Source organism: Motacilla alba, chromosome 4, assembly GCF_015832195.1.
Source record: "Motacilla alba alba isolate MOTALB_02 chromosome 4, Motacilla_alba_V1.0_pri, whole genome shotgun sequence".
Taxonomy (NCBI): Eukaryota; Metazoa; Chordata; class Aves; order Passeriformes; family Motacillidae; genus Motacilla; species Motacilla alba.
This window is the reverse complement of record NC_052019.1, coordinates 34,992,818-35,014,741: the sequence shown is the minus strand read 5'-3', so window position 1 is coordinate 35,014,741 and position 21,924 is coordinate 34,992,818. Positions and strand designations below refer to the sequence as shown.

Genomic DNA, 21,924 nt, shown 5'->3' with positions numbered 1-21,924 from the left:
CAAAACACCTAAAAGACAACACAGATAACACAGCTTCATGAGAGCAAAGTCCTATTTATCAAACCTTATTTCTTTTTATGACAAGGTAACCCACCTTGATGAAGGGAAGCCAGCTGATGTGATCTTTTTGGACTTCAATAAGGTTTTAGATACCGTATCTCCCCAGACCCTTCTGGACAAAAAGTCCAGCACAAAGCTGGATAAACACATCCTGTGATTGGTGAGCAACTGGCTCACAGGTCGGGCACAAAGGGTTACAGTGAGTGGGGTGACATCAGACTGGGGACCTGTCACTAGTGGGGTTCTGCAGGGCTCCATCCTCAGCCCTGTGCTCTTCAACATCCTCATAAAATGACTTGGATGCAGAAGGGATGCAAGTTCACAGATTATAGAAGATGGCTCCCTTGGAGGCGGGGAGGCCCTGCAAAGAGGCCTTGGTAAAGTAGAACACTGGGCAATCACCAGCCACAGGAAATTCAACAAGGGAAAGTGACAGATTCTGCACCTGAAATGAGGCAGCCCTGTATGCACAGTATAGACTGCGGAATGAGACACTGGGAAGCAGCAATGTAGAAAGAGACCGAGAGGTCTTGGTTGACAACAAGCTGAATCTGACTTATTGTGCCCTGGCAGCCAGGAGGGCCAATCATGTCTTGGGGTGCATCAGGCACGCAGCAGCACCCCAAGCAGCACTGCTCCTTGGGCACTGGAACAGGCTCCCCAGGGAAGTGGTCATAGCACCAAACCTGATGGAGTACAAGAAACATTTGATCAATGCTCTCAAGCAGATGGTGTGACTCTTGGGGCTGTCCTGTGCAGGCCAGGAGTTGGACTTCAATGATCCTTGTGGGTCCCTTCCAACTCAGCTTATTCTGTAATTCTGTGATACGGGGCTAAGAGTTTATGGGAATTCTGCAGCCAGGAGCAGGCACAGCATGTTCTGCCTGTTTTCTTCTGTTGCCTGGGGAAATTGCTACAGTCCTTGAAGCTTCCTCTCTGGCTAAAGTCTAAGTGCCAATGCCGCCCCCGGCAGCCTTGCACAGATCCAACCGAACTGCTACAGAAACTCCTTCTAGCTGAAAAGTGATTTTGGTTTTCTTCTCTCAGCTTCTTGCTTCAAGTAGGAGGAGTAAAATATTATGTAGGTATGATACCATATTCCCTAAACACAGAATAAAAAATGGAGATCCTCCTGTCCTAACAACTCCCTCTGTACATTAAACCCTTGCAACCTGTATAGTTAACTAATCTGCTGGCCATTGGCAATTCCAGCAGCTATCCACCCTCTCACTCCAAGAAAGACCATACAGTACTGTCTGTGGCCCATCAGATGTACTCCACTATCCATCTCCTGCAAGTGCAGATCTTCACCTAACGCTACACACTAAGTCTCTACCCACCTACTGCATTCTACTACACCCCTAGATAGAGAAACTCTAATTACACATCCTTAGTAGCCCTGTTATTATCTGCTTTAGGAGACAGGACATTCATTATTCAAATGAAAGGAACTGCTAAAGGACAGTTAGCCTTACTGTCATAAAATAGTTAGCTGCGTAAGACTACATTAATTGTCATCAACTGTAAATGAGGCCTGACTTGAAAATCAGGCCTCCACGTGACACTTACAACAAGTTTGGGGCCTTTTTATTGCCTTATGTGTAGGTGTTTGTGTTTTGTTTATTTAGTCTTTTTGGTTTGTTTTTTTAAACAGGTCTTCTATTGTTTTACATATTATTTTGGTTCCAGAGCTTTCAGAATGCATCCTCTTCACATTTTCAAGATGTCTCATTTTTTTATGACATTAAGACTGATATTTTCATTTAACCATTATCACTTAGTCCTTGGAGATTTTGAAAATCTAAGCAGATGTGGCACACAACTTCAGGCAACAGACGCCTTATGTGCTGCATAGCCATTCAAAATTCCTTCATGCTGAAAGTCCTCTTCATTCTCTTGTTCTTTCATTCACCAGTGGTAATGAATATTGGTAATCTTTCATTTCTTCCAGACTAATTCACCCTCAGATCTACCTGGCTTTGCTGAGCAGTGGAGCATGAGAAAGCTGCAATCACTTTCTGTTTTCCTCTTTCCTAATTTCCCTTGGTGAGGAATACCAACATACCACTGTGCTCTATCCCTGCTGTCAGCACAGGAAACTTTATGGGTCTGTTTTGCTTCATGATCTGAGTGATGGCCCAACACTTGCTGCACGGCAAAAGTAAATATTTGAAAAAAATGCCTATTTTTTCTCAAAATATATTCTTGAAAGTCTGTTCATCATCATTTGCAGGAATTTGTTTCACAGAACTGAGAAAACCAAACTATTTTTCAGAACGTTACATACTCTGCTCTTCTAATAACTACAGTATAGTTATATTAAAAAATAAAATAGCTGTTGCACGCTAGTGCAACATACTATGACTATAAGCACCCTATTGCAGACCCAAATTACATTCATTTCCTAATCTTTTGGTGCCACTTCACCTGTCTCTAATCAGGACTCAGAAAAGCATTGTTTCATGACTAAACCAAACCACTATAAATTTACTGCCTTTTCCACCAGTGTATCTCTCCCTCGCAAATAGTAGTGTTTATTATGGGCAAAAGGTTTTGTATATATATATTCTGGTTTTGGCCAGGTCAGAGCTAATTTTCTTCAGCTGGCATGGGCCGTGTTTTGGATTTGTGCTGAAGACAGGGTGGATAATGTGGAGATGTTTTTGTTTTTGCTCAGCAGGCGTTGCACAGAGCCACGGCCTTTTCTGCTTTTCATAGTGCCACGGTGGGGAGGAAGGGGGAGATGAATGGGAGGATGGGAAGGGATACAGCCAGGACAGGTGACCCAAACTGACCACACGGATATTCCAGACCATGTGGCATCATGCTCAGTATGTAAAGTAGCAAAAAATAAAGAAAGGGAAAGATGTTTGGAATTATGGTGTTTGTCTTTCCAAGTCACTGCTATGCATGTTCTCCTGGAGATGGCTGAACACCTGCCTGCCCATGGGAAGTAGTGAATAATTTCTTGTTTTGTTTTCCTCGTGTACATGCCTTTTGCTTTCCCTGTTAAACTGTCTTCATCTCAACCCATGAATTCTCTGGTTTTTACTTTCCCTGATCCCACTGGTGGGGGAGTGAGTAAACAGCTGTGTGGGGCTTGGCTGCTGGATGGGTTAAAACACAATGGCACGTCACAATATAAAGAAAGCATTAAACTCATTAACATAAATAAAAAATAAACTTCAAACTTCTTAAGAAATTGTCATAAGATTAGATAGAATTATGAAGAGAAAATGTTTGAATTCATAAATGCATTTTCATGTGTTAATATTGAACTTGTAAAAAAATTAATGCAAATCTTTCTTTTGAATACTTCATGTTTGAAAAAAAAAAGACTGGAAGCAATTGGAAATACGCTTCCATGGACTGACCTAGTACTATCATTAATCCTCTCTAGCAAGCTAACTGTACTACTACAATTTCTGACTGGATGTTGAAGAAAAAGTTTCATCCACTTTTTTCCCAACCTAAATACTAGAAAGTCTCTACTTCAGCAAACTTTATATTATACACTTCATCTCTTTAAATTGCAATAAGCATTTCTGCCTACTTTTATATATCTAGGGAAGCCTGTAATAGTTGGACATTGCTTTCAGTCATTCTAAATGCAACATATGTTGTCTGAGGGCAGAACTGCTCTTCAATGTTATTCAATGCATTAGTGACAAACACTAGGTCCATCATGTGCTTTGACATTAAAACTAAAATACCAAAGGCTGAGGAATACTCATATTTGTCATAAAAAAAAAAAAAAAAAGAAAGAAAATAAAACCAACCAACCTTTTAAATTCTTTGGAAGCAAGTACATTAAAACAAGGATAGGGCCCGTGCATGCCGAAAGTGTCACCAGCATTGTCAGAGCCTCCACATAATCCATATCCTATTGATGAAATATATAATAAATTTAATTTTAAGGATAATTTTTTTTACTGGAGCCTGTAAGGCCAGAAATTTGCTCTTGCAATGAAACTGCTGAGATTATGTTCATATCACAAGATTTTTGGAGATGCTTTTAAAGAGTACTTCAAACTTGCAACAAAGCGAGGGATGCAGAAGATTGGTTATTTCTACAACTAATTTATTTGTACCTCTTTTTAACAGACAGCAGTCTTAAAGAAGGGGTTATAAACAAAATTTAAATAAGATAGCTTGAATAGCAGACATAAGTTTTGCTATAACATCGTAGAGCTCCCCACAGTGCATTCTTCCCACTAAGACAAATTAGATTATGGTGCTTACAGTTTTGGGGGGGAGACTGGATGTGACACGATGGGACCACAACACATGCACATGCAGGAAGATGTTCAGAGCCTCTCTTTGCATGGGCTGTATACCAAATATATTCAAAGAAAGTAGAAACATTTAAGAAACAGTATTTTGAGTATATTTCTGTCAAGAGTTGGGCCTGTTAATTTTCAGCCTGAAATTTTCTTTTTATTTGGGTCTATACTCCATCATGTGCTGATAAAACAAGGTCTGTATTTTTTGCTGCCAAAGACAGAACAAATTTTGTCATGTTGCAGTCACCTTCCCAAAGAAAAATAGCCATTCATCAGAAGAATATGCATATTTTTTAACAAACAAGCAAACACTGGCTAATTTGTCTCTGTTGGGTACCACTTCTGTAAAATGAGTTTAAAAAAGCACTAATGACTAGTAGAGACTTATCCATTCTGAAATATCCATATCAAATATTATAATCACTAAGAAATTCAGTTTTTTTGAAGGGAATGAAGTTAACAACATTCTGAACTGTTCCTTCCTTTGGCATGCTGTACCGACATCCACCATATGTATATCACAGCACTCTGACTTAGATGATGTCTCCGTTAAAAATCAAAGGTCTGTCATTCTTCATTTTAACAACACATATGCCATATGTATAATGCATGCAACTCCTTTATTTTGGTTCATTTAAATAAAATGTTTGATTAGGAGTTAAGGTGGGACAGAAAGAATCTTCAATTACATTGTATTTCACCCTTACTAGCAAAGAACATCGAATGCCTGAAATTTATTTATTTATTTACAAATTAGTAAGTATTCCCTAGCATACTTCATCTTGCTTGAATATCTAAATGACTCAACTGAGATTGCATTGTAGAATTGTAAATACTACCACCAATTAAACTGATAAACAAGTCAGAATGAATGGAAGAAATGAAAGCTTATGTATGTCCTATATTGCTTTTCACAAATGGGAAATCAAGACACAGTGAATCACAGTGAGATTTTTCAGAGTCGCAAATAATTTTGTAGTAATTTCTGCAAATCAAACTGGAAAATGCAAACCATACAAATAATGTGTTTCAGATATTCCACATCTCAATCCAGAATCTTAGATGATGTCCCAGAAATTTCACAAAACATTATCTCTAAAGGAGTAACTTATGAATTACTGGCTGAATGGAGAGTTTACTTTTTATTCCAGTAACATAACTTTTAATACCTTCACTATTTCATAGCAATTGCATTCCTCACAATTACCAAGCATGATGGAAATTATTGCTATGACATATTTTCTTTTTGTAATTTTGTACTCTTACTGAGAATCATAAAATCATAGAATTTCCAGAGATGGAAAGGACCCACAGGGAGCATCAAAGTCCAACTTCTGCCCCCAAGAGTCACACCATGTACCAGAGAGCATTGTCCCAATGCTTTTTGAACTGTGTCAGGCTTTGTGCTGTGACCACTTCCCTGGGGAGCCTGTTCCAGTGCCCAACCACCCTCTGGGTGAAGAACCTTTTCCTAATATCCCCATACAAAGAGAGTTCATGTTTGTACCTACGGATGAGGCACACTGCTGAAACTACCTGGAGGTTTTTGATTTGATTTTTGAAGGTTTTTCCCATTATCCCATTTGTTGAAAGGCAATTGTTGGTATTTTGTAAATTTAGTACACTAAAGAGATTTCTTTGGCAACCAGTTTATCTAAGTGTTCTGCCTCGTGAAAGCAGGGACACGGAGTATTTTCATTAAGAAATTTGTTTCATTTTCCCTAGAGGTTTGCTTTCACTCACATTAACATTTTCATGCTTCTGTTGCAGTTTCATAACTCAGTCCCACAAACAGCAAACTGTCATCTCAGTACTGCTTTCTTTAAATGTTAAAATAGATTAAGATAAATTGGGAGAGTTCACTGACATAAATATAATCTTATTTATTTTGGCTTCATGCTCCACCTCTCATTTACAAAAACTGGGACAGTCTCACAAGTATGTATTTAATACAAACCAGCCAACTTTTTGCTTTCAGCATCCATTATCATTACAGTTGCAAGTATTGTGGCTAACTACCCATCCTATTAGCTCAAATATAACAAAAAACTGAACAAACCCACTTTTTTTCTGTGAGGAATACAGTTCAGTGATCAAGTTTCTTCCTCCTATTTCCTTTCGAAAAAAGCTTAAAATACTTTTACTTGTGTGATTTTTGAAATTTGTTTTCTCTCAAATCCAAATTTAAAAAATAGCATGGTATTATTGATTACTTTACCACCATTAGGTGGTAACTAGAATTGTAAGATAGCAACTGGGAGATTTCTCTAGAGTGTTTTGTATTAATAGACACTGAAAGACTGTGTATTAAATACAAAACCATTAAAAATACAGCATTCCCAATCTTGAGAAAATATTATGTCTTTGTGAACTGGACTTAGAATTTAGTGTTTTGATGGCCACAAACTATATAGATAAACCAAACCAGTTGTGGTCTTCAGCACACCAACTGTACAAAAAAGTAGCCACCGTCAGGAATACAAATGTAAGATAAACTAAAGAGAAGGAAAATAAATAGCAAATAAGCATGCAGAATGATGTTCTGGGCTGAAGAAGTTGAACTGATAAACCTTGAACCAATGTCAGAAGGCCAGAGGTACACCACTGACAGTCTGGCCCACAGAATCCTTTGTTCTTCTGCAGAAGAGGGTGGGTTCCATTCATTTTTAAGCTGTGCAGCTCCCCAGCATGGAGACATAGGAGTGAAATGGAGATAAAAAGCTAAAAGACAGTATTTCAGCAGATGATAGCTCAGAATAAATGAAGGCATAGCTTGTAGCAACAAAATGAAAGAGGCCTGCGCTTCTGCATTACCCTGATACAGAGGAACCTAAGAAGCTTCATTTCAACTCCTTTTCCTACTTATTTGTCCTTAAATAGGAATAGTATCAAAATAGCAGAAAACAATATTCTAAAGTTTAAGAAAACTGTCCTCAGGCATTATGTTTTTCAGTATGAAAAACCTCCAGAAAGACCAACTGCTGAGAGGTTTTCCTTAATAATATGGCTAGTAATACTTTGAATATTCATACCTATTTTTGAGCTTCCATGTATTGCTAATAAGCTGTATCAGCTGAATACATCTGCAGGCTGAGTAACTGAGATACAGAGCTCTGCCACTGAGGATGTAAAAAGACTTAACTGATACCAGCTCTAAATACATAGTAGAGAACAATCTCCATAAGATGCCTTAAAAATTTCCAAAATGTCAGACCTCAGGGCAAGTGTTTGCCCTCTACATATATGAAAAATCCCAATTCTCCCTCTTTTGAATACTTCATATTTACAACAGCTTTGTTGGATTGTGCAAGAAATACAGGACTGGATAACAGAAATTTTAATATTTTTTCCACTAAAGTAATAAAATTGTATACTGACAGGAGTATTTGTCAAACATTATGTCATAGAGAAACCTAGTTTCAGTTTTAATGCCAACGATTGCCTATTATGAAATGAGAGCACACTGAATTAGTCATTTCCATTAAATCTATGAAGTAGAATTGCCTAGCAACCAAGAAAATTAATTCAGAGTTTAAAATAAACACTGTGACACTGACAGAGCAACTGCTATTCTACCTCAATAACCATAAAGGCAAAAAAGAGGTGTTTTCTTAATTCTTCCTAACAAAGGTGAAACAAACAATTTCATAAAATGAGTCAAAATGGACAAAGAATAAAAACAAAGAGTCAAAGCAACTGCACACAGCAAATGCAAATAATTATGCTATTTTTACATAACATCATTGAAGTTTTTAAAAAATTGAAAGTTTTTCATATTCTGACAATGGTGAATGAATTGCTGTGGAAGTTTCTAACATGTTTTCCCATTTACAAAGGAGAAATTTGTTTCATGATATTAATTCCATGCAAATGTTCTATATTTTAGTACTTATTAGTTTAACTTATAGAATTTATGACTATGCTTACCTGAAAAAATTCTGCATCATTACTACCCACTTCTACCCCCAGTAAAATGATTCCTGATCACACTTTGGTAGGAAAGCTTTTAAATTATACAGTTTATCACACTGATATGGTTATGAAAAAAAAAATCAAAACATTAACAGATTAAGGACAGTGAGGATGAGTGCAATAATTTAGTTTAATGACTGCTGCATATTGCTTGTTACATCTGGACCATTGTGTTATTCATTGTCCCTGAAGGACCACAAAAAGCCTAGTAAAATAATCCCTTTAGAAATAAAACAACCACAATTCTGTAACAACATTGATGTCTATCACCTTGTCAGAGTATTAGATTAGAGGAATGATTACAGATCAGGGGTTCTGGAGTGGCAGTACTTTCATACCTCCAGTAGGAGACAGTCCACCTTTCCAGCATGAGATACAGAGTTAGTATGGAGTCAAAAAAAAAAAAAAAAAAAAAAAAAAGATCAGGAGTGATTAAGGCAAGAATAACACAAAGGAGAAAAAATATACCCCAGAGGATAAGACAAGACAGCAACTGCAGCAGCTACATTGAATCTAGTTGAGTCTAAATTAAAAGATAATAATAAAAATAAAACAGTAAAAGGAATAAATCAAGACTGACAAGCAGGAATAACTGTGTATTAGAGGGTAAGTCCCCAGGCAGGGAAAAAGGTAGTCTGCTCTCAGGAAAGTGTATTTCAGCTTTTCGCAAAAAACACACCCACCACCAGCTACAGGTTCTTTAAAGTCTTGAAATCCACATACTACAATCACTAGATCCAGTTCAGTGGTGTCCAAACTGGATTTTAAAAGTTCATACTGTGAATAATTATGTGATAAATTAAATGTACTCATCTAGAAGGGGATATGACATGTAACAAAGGAAGGGTATCTGCTGAAAGTACAGACAATACAGATGGCATAGACATGTAACAGATCAAAATGAAATAATATTAACAGCAAAAGTCCCCATTAGATAAACACAGCAGATAAAAGAGCCCAAATGTCCTTAACAGGTTCCCCTGTGTCTTAAATATTTGATGAATGTACCAGATGGGGAGGGGGGAGAAAAATATCTCATCTGAACCACAAACATAAACACAGCTGACCTAAAAGACCTACCCACCACTAGGTTATAATTACTCCAGTGTATTCACTACTGAACAATGTTCATAAATCTAGAATAATTTGGAGAAATTGAAAGATAACATCTTTGAGAAAAGGTAGCCTCCATATGCTGCTGAACATCTGAAACTAATTTTCATTTTCTGGCCTTTGTGTCACATGTCATGGGTGTGGTTGAAGTATATATTTACTGAATTCTTAAGATCATCACAGTGATGAGCATCCCTTTTTCTTAATTTTATCTAGATTAATAAAGTGGTATCATAAAAATAGAAGATACAAAAATTCTACATGTAGCTGAAAATAGCATCTTTGTTGCCTTTGAAATTTTTAACAGCACAGTTCATATGGTAAAAATCTCAGAAAAAAATGCACAGTGCTCAGATTAGACATTGTCAGAGCCCGGAACCTTTTAATAAAAGAAAACCTTGTAAAAGATGTCTATTTCAGAGGGATTTATTAAATCTTCTCCATTCTACCCAAAAAATACAGGCAAATAACCAACATGCTGGTCCAGACCTACATTCAAAGATCATCTATATTTTGTTACAAGAGGACAGCAAGAGGGAAAATACCAGTGTTAGTCTTGCACTGGAAGCAAGAATTCAATGAAAATCAACTCCCAGATAACCTTAGAAAGCAGACCATGACCATGTTGCAGAAAAAAGAGGTAAAAAGAAGGTCACTAGTAGCCTGCCTTGGGAAAAATTCCATTTGCACAGTAAATTTGATGATCATCTTGGCTTAAGTATGTGAACAGAACACACAGCAAAATTGTTCAATACCACTAGAAGGTCCAGTATACCCTGCCCACAAGTAAATCCAAATTCTACAAATTCAAAAGAAAATTACAAACAAAAACCTTTTAAAAAAAAGGCATCTAAGAAGAATATTATTTTTTCAAAAACTCCAGACAGCCACTGGAGACCCAAAGCATATTAATCACTGTAATACCATGTGATACAAACAAAAAACCCCCTCAGCTGATAAGCAAACTCCATTCAACCTTCCTTCCAGTTTTCTCTCAAACCCTTTTAAATTGCATCATCATGTCTTCTCACAGGTATCCTGCCAAAAACCTGACAGCAACATGCAAATTACTCCACGGCATTGTTAGGTCTTAATCTTAGACATTTATGTGCTTCCTTTTTGCTTATATTGGTATAAAACCAATGGGATTACCCACAGTGCATGGCATCAATGATGTATATTTAGATGCACAGAATATTCTGAGTTGGAAGAGACCCACAAGGATCATCAAGTTCAATTCTTAAGTAAATGGCCCATAAAGGGATTGAACCACAACCAGTGATTGTCTTTGCAAAATCAGAACTTTGGTCATTGATTTTTCAGATTTCCAGATTTACTGATGTCTGTAATTTGTGGAAGTAATCAAGGGCTATATATGCACTTATAAGAAAATCTTAGTCTTTTTTACTACATTGGTAGGCAGTGTGGATAAAAGGGGTCCTCAATATTCTATCAGAACTATGAATTTTCCAGCAAAATGAATGCATTAGGTAGCAAATTTAAGCCAAGACTAAATGGTAGGCATGTTTTGTGACTCAGAGGAGTAGATGTCAAGCTGATTATGAACACATGGAAAACAAGACACTCTTTTAATCTAGTTCAGCCATCTAGTTAAGTAACCAGGCAATAAGGTGCCTGACTACCATGAAAACTGCAAAGAGAAGCTGCAGGTGTTTCCAAGGAATTGCAATCTGCTACTAAGAGAAAAGGTGGGAGAAATCATGGTTATGTTTATTTATAATGTCAAAAGTGAATGTTGGTCAGAAGCAGTGGTTAGTGTGTCAGTAAAAAATTAGAAGGCTGAGAAATTCTCTGAAGATAATTGTGCTGCTGTATTGAAATACCACAAAAATAGGAAAAGCATTTTATGTATCTAATATACTTAGACTAATTCACAATAAAGTAAACCATTGTCTTTATATCAATCAGCCAGAAATGTACATTCTTTTTCTATACGGGACTGGTTTATCAACAAATCATGAACAAAGGCAAGCCATTTTAAACAAGAAGCATTTCACACTAAAGCTACTCAGTTTAAAAATCAATAATACAACGTTCAATAATATAATTGAATACCTTCATGACCAACACGGTGGCTAGAAGTCAATGGTCCTTTTCTCAAGGCAATTTCAGACATTTGCGTTCATCCTCAGTTATGCATATTGAGTTATTATTTACAATGACTTATCAACTTGTTACCCCCATAGGTTCAAGTACACGCTCTTTATTGATTTTAATGTTTTTGAAAAACATTATCTTTTTAGAATTTATAAGTTCTTTCACATTAATGCAGATTTCAAATTATTTTATTTTACTATCATCATCATTATAAGTAAAAATTTGGGCTCACTGCACCCAGTAGCAGCTATTGCATCCTCTCCTACTGCAGCTGCCTGGCCTGTTTAACACTACACTCAGGTAAGGAACAGAAGCATTTGTCTGGTCCAAGTGACAGCAGCACGTTCACCTCAGCCATTCCCCGCCTCCTCCATTGGAAAGGGAACAAATCAAACATAAGCTTCTCAGAGAACAGATCTCAACTCCAAGTTGTGTTATGAACATGGTAAATAAATTATGCAGAAAAATGTGGCTGGAAATAAATTTTCATCACAGAGGCTGCAGAACAAGAAGACCAGTAAAGAGCAAGGAGTTGCTGAATATTTATCACTTAGTACATATGAACTAATACACATTATGGCATTTAAGTGGCAAAAGGCAAGGATTAATTTACTGGACAGGTTGAGGTAATTTTACCTTGTCTATTGCCATTCACTAACAAGGAAATCAATCCTCAAATGAATGACTTCACTGTTACTTAGATAACTTACAAATGCTCCCAAAGCATTCATGTTACTGACAGTAATTTTCCCTGTCTCAGAGCTGAAAATCTTTTGAAGGTTGTATGGTGTGAGATGAGTCATAAAATGGTAAAAGAGACTGGGAACAAACAATGTGGCAGATGGAAGTAGAACACAACAGGGTGTATGTAATAGCTTTCTTCAGGAGAGATGAGACTCAGAGATTTGTGCCATCCAAGCATAGGGATAAGTACTCAGTTTGGATGGATTTCCTCATCTCACCCTGCAGTACCAATCAAAACCATGACATCAGAACCTCAGGATCCTGCATAAAAATATGCAAACCTAAATTCTTAGCTATGGTCAAACGTCCTTACTTGAGAACTGCAAAGATATACTCCAAACTCTTCCCATGGTTGTTTTCAAAATGCTTTTAAATAGACGCAAAGTTATGCCAGGTGCTTACAATCGCCAGTATCTTAATAGAGTAAGAAATGATTTGGTAGGAAAGGAGGGGGTGGGAGGCTTTGACGAACTACATAAAGAAAGCTAAAGTAATTCACCAGTAGCAGAGGGTGCCACTACACTGTGGAGCCTCCTACACTGGCTACATTACCTTGCTAAGCAAGGGGGTGCAATACAAGCTTCCTTCACCAGAGAAACTAGGCCAACAGGTCAATTGTGATAACTCTTTTCCACATATGTGAAGTGATATACTTTCCTTTTCCAACTAACAGAATCTTTCCCATCTCTCATCACCTTAAGATAAAACCAGTTACTCTCCCTTTGCCCTCACCTATAGCCTCAAATAGCTAGAAACTACCCACAGTTACAATATTACCATAGTAATTTTACAGTATTATTAGTAGCCATGAACATAGTTGCTGTTTTACTTGGGGGAAAAATGTGCTTAAATTAAATGTTCACTATTTTAAAAAAGATAATTCAAATGTATGCTTCTATATTCTTATGTAAAACTTAAATGTTCTTTCAACTCTAATATTGTCTTCCACCATAGTTAAGTGGTGGACTTGTCAGTGCTAGGTTTATGGTTGGTCCTGATGACTTCAGAGGTCTGTTTTGACATAAACAATCATATGATTCCCCTATTACCATATCAGTTTCAGACTTCTGAAGCCCTCCAAAGGTATTTCAAATTCTGCTGCGTATTCCTTTCTTCTTCCATTCATATTGCCTGTCTTGAACCTCTATCAGCACAATCTTTAATCATATCCACTTTTTTCTCATTTTGCCTTAGTGCAGAGCAATCCCTGCCTAATCACTTAGCTATGCTATTACTCTCTTCCTTCAAATTCCTCCTTAATGTCCAATTTTGCCTGTATAAAATCATTCTTCTGCAACCTGAGAAGTAGGATGTGACCAGCTATGACTTAATTAATAAACATCCAGCACTTGTCATCTTCTATTACATGTTCCCAGAAGAGACTTTAAAATGTTGCAGAATTTAATTTCCATGTCTTCAAGGCATGGAAAAGTAAAAGCAAAAGAAAGAAAAGAAAGTGCTTCCACAGAAAAATAAAAAGCAGGACAGCAATCAAAAAGAGCTTCTTTTTATCAAAAAGAGCTACTTTTTGATAAAAAAATAAGGCAAAAAATATTTTTGTCGTTTTTTTTAAATTATGGCAGTAGTACCTTTCTGCAAATCACATACACCAAAAGTGTAGCAAACGCATCTTTGTTGATCTAGTGTTGTACCAGAACCTCAGCAAATGCAGTGCTCAATTTAAAAATTGATAGTAAATTTATTGTGATATTCCTTTGCTGAATAATTTTATTGTTATCACTACCGTGGAAAAAAAATTAAACTCTCACTATGTGAACCAAATAAAAAAGTCCTCAGAAACTGTCCGGGTCAGTGCATCATAAGTGTAAAAACAAGAGTAATGCTTGCACTTAGTAGTTGTATTTCAGCAACTGTTATTTGGAAAAATGTTGTTCCAGATGGCTGAAGTATAAATTTTGGAAGGAGTACTGAACTCCTACATAATAACTAGTAAGAAGGAGATGAAAATTTTAGAGCGGAAAAAAGTAAAAGATAAAAATTAGCCTTCCTGAGACTAATGCATTGAAGCATAAGAGATACCATGGACAAGCTGAGAGAATACATAAGCCATACTTTTGTGTCAGTGTTCCTTCATGAGACCCTAGAGCATATGTACACAATAGTTCCCAGTGTTGTTAATTCCTACTTGGTGTATGTCTTTGACCCTCTCAATTTTGATGCTCTGAGTTTGATCCCTCTGCAGCTGAGAAAATGACAAGACTTATTCTTCATTCCTTGCACAGTGGAACTGAAGCCTCTCTAACTCCACTCCCACATGAGAAAGATTTGTGACAACACATCAATGTGGGACTTGCTGCCTGTCTCAGAAATTGTCCATGTGATAAAATATTATATATATTAGCAGGAATTTTGCATTTTAGTCACTTGAACTGGCTGAAAATTCTCCTGAAATAGAATTGCCAAACAGTATATTAACTGACAAAGTATTTAAGATCAATATTCACCTTTGCCTTTTTTACATTCTGTTTTTTAATGGCTATCAGCTGCCTATATTCTTCATGGCTTTCATAAAGTCATTTGCAGTGTTTAAAAAATGAGGCAAAACAGCCAAAAAACATGGGTTTTTTTTAATAATTTTCTACTCAATCCTCTATATAAAACTACTAGGAGGAAATAGCATACTCTCACCTATGTATATGGAGAGAATTTATAGGTAAAATCTATTTTATCAAGAAAGCAAACATCATGGTTATGTGAGGCCAGTAGCATTTCCTCCATTCTTCCATGTTGAATTTTAGTGCAGTGGCAGGCTACTTAAAACAGGTTACAAAGTGACATTGCCAAAATGTTTAAGGTACTTATCAGAAACAAATGCACAGTCACAATCTAAAATGAAAATAATTTGGATATTAGGTATACCAATCTCTCAATCCTTCTCCATAAGGAACCTAAGCACTCAGCTGAATCGAATTCAATTTTGCTGCCTCTACAGTATTGTTCTTCCTATTTCCTATTTTTAGAGTAATTGGAAACCCAGAATAGCCCCTTTTCCCAAAGGTAAGCCTTTATTTCCACAAGGTGGCAAAAAAGCATATTTCTATTTTGATACAGTATTTTTTCACTAATTAGTGTAAATAAATAAGTTAAAATACATTAAACACCTTTTTCCTAAGCATATACATCTCCTATGAAAAAATCTTTTAATATAGCTTATTTATGAAATTGACATCCAAGTGTCAAAATAACCATGAAGACTTAAATTTTCACACATTGAATTGAGGATTCAATCTGCCTTAGGGCAGTTGGAATGTTTTTTGCCCTGAAAGAGTGTACATAAAATTATAATTAAGTCCTATTAATTCTGGATTTTCATGCCTCGGACTAGTATAATGTTAAGCCTGTAAGAAATACAAAGTTTTCTACGATTAACAGAGACATTCAATGTTAAAGATTAAATAAGCAAGCAAGACTAAATTTATTTACATCATTATCTTAGAATAAAATCCTAATGTATTGAATAATAACATATTCAAATTACAGCTCTACGACTCAGTGCTCCTTATGTAAGAATATTAAGTAAGGTAGCCTGCAGTTACTACATAAAGGAGAAGAACTCTTACAGTATTAGAACAATTAACTTCAAATTCATATTGATTGTTATTGCATTTTTCTTTAATAAACCATATTGATTAACTACTAAGGAGTATTAAGCCGGAAATACAGTGAGATAGTTTGCCTGATGCTAAAATTTATTTCCATATTTAGCATTGATTACAAAGGAAATTTATTTACTCTCTTACTGACTTTGTAACTGTTAAGTGAGTATTTTATCTGATACTCTTATTTTAACACACACACCTTTAAGGACAGGAAACAATAAACATGATGAAAGTTAAGACCATTCTACTCTGAAGAAACTTGCAAAAATCCAATGTGAACAGAAGCTTGGGAACTAAGTCTACTAAGCTGAAAAGATATTCCCAAGGTAAATAGAGATTGACCTCTGCTCACCATGTTTTCTTTAAGAATCAAGCACTACAAATCCAGATTTGGTATGAAGAATATCAGCCAGCAAATGTCCTCTACTTGCTACTCATAAGGCCAAATTTAAACACTATTTCCAAGTTCCTTTTGAATATTAACAACATAAAAAGGATCCAACTGAAGATACAAACATGGCTGTCACTCAGTGTGGCATTTACACTAAAAACCAAAAAATAACTCCTCTGCTTTATTTCCAAGTATTGTCACCAAACAAAACTAAGTGCAAAATACTGGCATTACCTCACTCTTATTTTAACCATCTTTGCAACAGTCAAAAGAGAAGGAAAATTCTTCTCTCTTAGAGGCAAATAAGAAGATTTAGAAGACTAACTTCAAAAGGATATCAGCAGTGTTTGGACTGTTTTGGCTGTTGGTATTTCTTAATATGAAATAAAATACATAATTTTCATTCATAGTTTTCATTTCATATCACTACTCTGTACTATCCTACTAAGTCATTCTGCCATTTTCAAAAAAAGTACTGAATTAAGGGGAAACAATTTACCCTCTCATGGCTGAAAAGCAGAGGCTATGTGTACATTTTACCGATAGCATCCCAGTCTCCTCATGATTTTCTTCCAAAACTCTGCTTAAAGCTCTCCTTTACTGCTATGCTGTTACAACAAATGAAAAAACTCTGATAATAGGCTGCAGATCCACTTATATTGCTAATGCAGGCCAAACATTATTTTCTGGCATTCAATCATTTCTAGTCACAATACTACTACTTTTTTTTTTTTTTTTTTGCTATCCTACTGGTGAAATCTGAACTGTATTAGGTATACTACAGTCAAGAGAGCTTAAGTAAAATCAGGTTGTTCCTCCTGTTTGCTGCTCTACAAACATATGATGCCCCAATCATTCCCAAGAGTTTATTTTATACAGGAATTCAAACTGCAAAATGGATGAATGCAATTATGGATGAGTCATTAAAAAAGTCAAATTCATCTTCTATTTAGTGCAAATGGTATGATTTACTGTGCTCCAGAACATTTCTCTTTTTTTCTGAAACAGATTATGGTGAGAATAATCTTTCACTTCCCTGTACCAAGTTCCTTACAGTGCAAAAATTACCGTGCCTGCCCTCTGAAAAGTTCTTTATTGGGGTGAATAACTGGAGCTGAGGACACCATTGCAGTCTTAGGGCTATCTGAGAGAGAAGACCTGAAATGCAGGAATGGAAATATACCTTTTTCCACATCATAAAGCTATCAGTTTGACATCATTGTCTTTCAAACACTGGCAGCTGAGACCTACCACTGCCACATGCAATTTATGCATGAGGTTTTCAAAATTAGCATGCATCCCTAAAGACATCAGTGAAATTTCTGCCTTTCAGTGGATCTGATTTTTTTGAAAATTAAACCAAATTTAGTTATCCCGGGTTTTCCAGACAGCAAATCTGCAGTCAAATATCTTAGTATGTTAGAAGTCTCGGATGTAGTATGTCACTGTTACAGAAATTGTTAACAAGTTGATATTTCTGAGATGTTATGACTTTTTACCTTCTAGAATACATTTTAGTGTTAATTTACTTTGTATTTGAGACAGACTTCCTACACAGTTCTTGGACAGCTAGCAATAATTGCAGAGCAAATACCTTTGAAACCTCCTCCCCAACCTTTACTGAGTTCCTAGCAAAGGAAATGGGATATCAAGGGTAAAAAATAGGGTGGAGGAGTTACAACAAGTCTTCCAGTACATTAAAACAGGAAATTTATGAATAGGAATTATTCTTGGTTTCAAGTTTTACAGCTTTATACTTGAAAATTGCTGGACAACAGCCTTATCTTATTTAACTATATTAGGGGTAGTGATGCCAGTATGAAAACATGCTTTCTGCAGCCAATAGAAAGAAAATAGGAAGATGAAAAGATGAACCCTACTTTGAAGTGAGTTTCTAATAATTCATTACTTTCAGAGAAAAAAAAATTGAATGTATTTCCCTGCTTATAATTTTCCAAGATACAGACATAAAGAAATCATAAGCATTAAACATTAGCATGTTGAGAGACTGTGGCAAAAGGTCATTATTTGGAGCCACTCTGTTAGGAATTATGTTTGCACTTAATTATATCTTATTTGATAAAATTCTCAGAAATAAAGTCTTCCAAATCTGCTAGAGCTATCTTGATCGTATTTATGAAACGCACCAATATGAAGTTATTCACTTCCATCATGGCTGCTAGCAAGACGTAATGCTGTTCAGTGGGAGGTTCAAAGCATCTGCTATGAAAAGCACAGGAGCTGATAAGCAGTGTCAATTTATACTCCCATTGATTTTGTATAAATCAGAAAAGAGAAAGAAAGTAACATTTTCATTTGAGATGGCAGGAGGATGAAAAAATAGGCTATGTGAATTACCATTACTGTTTCTGAAACATTACAATTAGCAAAATTGGTCTAGATGACCTGGAACTATCCTGTGGATATCAATTAAACACACACTAGATAGATCACACAAAATGAAAGCAAAAAGACCCCAGAAACTATGAAAGAGAACTATCATGTCATACTAGTACCAGTTAATGTTTTTCAAGTGCGAAATGCAAAACTTAAGGAGATCCAGGATTTCATCATCATCCCTATATATCCTTATCATACAGTCAAGCACCTCCAAAAAGTCAAAACTGAAAACATTTTTTAATTTTCCTCCTGAATTGCACATTTTCTTGAAACTCTAAATATATTCTAAAAGTGGTTATAACCCAACAAGGGAACATGACATCTAGAAATGACAGGTTCACAGGTATGGTGACAGAAATGAAGCAGCATCCCCTTTAACACCAACGAGGAAAAATACATATGATTTGTGAGCTCTTAACATTCTTGTGCCACTGACTGTGATGACAGCTGGGTACCACTAAAGGGGAAAAAGGCTGAACACATGGCATTTTAAATGGGGGTGGGGGGTAAGTAGTGTTAGCTGTTGTAATCACACTATTAATCACACCATTTTGAGTGGCTATTGGTCATTCAACTGCTTATCATATGAACAATGAGGACACAGTTTATCATTAACAAATTCTTTCAATGTACAAAAAGTATTCCATTTTTTCTCTGTGTTTTTTTTCCCCTCTCCTCTAATAAGAATTTAGGGATTTTGAATTTCACACGGTTTCTTCAGGCAACATCATTTGGTAGCAATGACGTATTTTGATTTCTTGGTCGCACAGTTCAATTTACTAGTTTTAAGAAGCAAAAGAATGCATTTCAGAATTTTTTTAAAAAGCGTATGTTCAATTTCTAAGTGTAAAGTACCCTAAACAATTTGAATCATAGATTAAAAGTATTGATTTTTACCTTCAGGAAAAAAACCCACACCAAACTGAAACAAAACAGAAAAACTGACCCGTCCTGTACTTTCCTATTCTATCTTTCATTTACAAATAATAAAATTCAGCTGAAGAAACTGCTGTAATCAGATACTAATCTATTTATCTATAAAAATAAGTGTGTATACACATGGAACACATATATCCTCTTTTAATGTTGTTATGACTATATATTGTGCATCTAGATCAAGTCAAGACCATAAACAATTCAAAGCTGCATTCTGTCTAAATGGGTCACTTATAATGAGAAAGCATGACATTTACATGTAGGAAGCAGATTGATCAGGGAGCAGAAAAACAGAATATGGCATCAGTGGAGAAAAATATGCCTTTACAGGCAATTTATGCCAAATTATTTGGCAACTTCCTATATCCTCCTCAAAAATGGAAGTGAATTCAAAAAATGTAAAATGAAAGGAATAAAAATTTAACACTGCAAATATTCACCAGGATTACCCTTTGTGCTTGCAGTAAAGAAAAATGAAAAAAGCCTTGGTTCCTTTCAGTACTGTTATGTTGCTTGTACAGAATAACACTAAAGTGAAAAGACTGAAAACACTGAGTCTCCCAAAGATCCATACATTAATTAATTGCCCACAATCACTTTAAATTGGACTTTCAAGTGCTAACATATCCCATAACATTCAGTTGTTTTCAATCAGAAGCCGTGGAACAGAAACGCTCTGAACATGCTGTGTACATCTTGCTGAAGCAATTTCAGCTGCAGCCTGCAAAATTAATTTCTGCAAATCTATGCCATGCAAATATTGGGACGATAGCAAGTCTGCTGCAACACATTAGAAAACTGAAGTGGCAAAAAGGCAGAGGGAAATTTCAATACTGCCTAATACATACAAAATTTAGCCCAGGTCTTTGTTCAGTCTGGATTCTCATTCAAGGTGTAAATACTGGTTACATTGTTAGATATCCAACTGCAACCAGCTCCAAATATTGTGTGAGTAGCTCTCTCATAGTTCACACTAGACTCCCTTGACCCAGCTAGACAAGCGTGAAAACGTGAAATAAATGAACATTAACAAAGACCAGTCTGGAAAGAAGGCTGCATTAAATGCTCGCAACATTGTTCGTATAGATGCAAAATTTGCTACCTAGATTCTTTTTATACCAGATATCAGCTGGCAGTCATTCTTTTAATGCTATGTGATACTGCAGAGAGAAAAATTAAGTAAATAATATGAAAATAATATGTCTTTCCCCATCTGCCACATACAGATATCCCCCAACCTTACGGCACGCTGCTAAGGCAAATAAAGAACAGCAAAATAATTACCTCCATGCAAAGAAAAAGCAATTTTAACACAATACCTTTCTGTGTTTGTCCCTCTTCCATATTCTCTTCCATGGCTACCTTTCTTCACTAGAAACAGCTACAGAGAATTAATCAAAAGCTTCAGTCAGATGAAGGAAAAAGTGTGGATTTTTTTTTCCCTGGGAAGCTCCAACAGCAGAGGCTTAGGCAAGTCCTCAGAGCTTAGCTAAGGCTCCCTCACTCTCCTTGTTTGCTTGGAGACAGGCTGTCAAGTGTAATTTCATTCAAATTACTCTTCCGTGAAGATTATCAATTTTTCTTCTCAAAGCTGCCCATTGTGTACCACTGTAAGCAGGTATTCAAATGAACAGCCTGTGAATTTTGGGGGGAAATTTGGTCTGAGCCCTTATAGCAATGACACCGATTCATAAACCTCACTTTGCATATAAAATGGAGTAAAGAAATTGAGGTTTGTATTGAAATCTGTGTTTAAATTGGAAACAAGCTGTACTGAAAACAGATGGAGGAGTGTCCTCCTAAGAGGAAGCAGACCACCAACCCATAATTCCCCCTATTTGCTACTGAAGTGGGAAAGCCCAAATGCCTGTGGGTTCTTTATGCTGTATTACTTGTCTCTCTCTCTCTCTCTCTCTCTCCCCCCCCTCCCCCCCGCCTCTCCCCCTCCTCCTGTATCAGCACATTTAAGAATAATATGACTCTTCATTTCTCTTCTTCTCATAAATCTGTATCATCAGGAACTAACAACAAATATACACTATTGCCCTTACAGTATTCTAAAAAATATCTTTATAGCAATGCAATTTTGTGTGTATGTATATGTGTTTACACACACAAGCACAATTCAACGCAAGACATTAATCACTACAAATTTTATGCACTGTACACATCCTCATTGTCACAGTAAACAGGAATTTAGAGGCAATTCAGAGGTTTACAGCAGTTCTTGCATTAATTCTTTTTCTGATCCCTCATATCTCAAACTAGCTTTCTCCAAAGCTCTTTT

General features: G+C 36.2%; 1 protein-coding gene across 1 annotated transcript in view; it reads right to left on the bottom strand.

Moving 5' to 3' along the window:
• Window positions 1-21,531, bottom strand: part of GPM6A (glycoprotein M6A) — a 116,133-nt gene extending 94,602 nt beyond the window's left edge. Inside the window, exon 1 of the mRNA XM_038134830.1 lies at window positions 20,957-21,531. Within this exon, the coding sequence (XP_037990758.1) occupies window positions 20,957-20,993 (37 nt within the window). The 5' untranslated portion in view covers window positions 20,994-21,531. The remainder of the gene's footprint in view (window positions 1-20,956) is intronic.
• Between the last annotated feature and the right edge of the window lie 393 nt (window positions 21,532-21,924).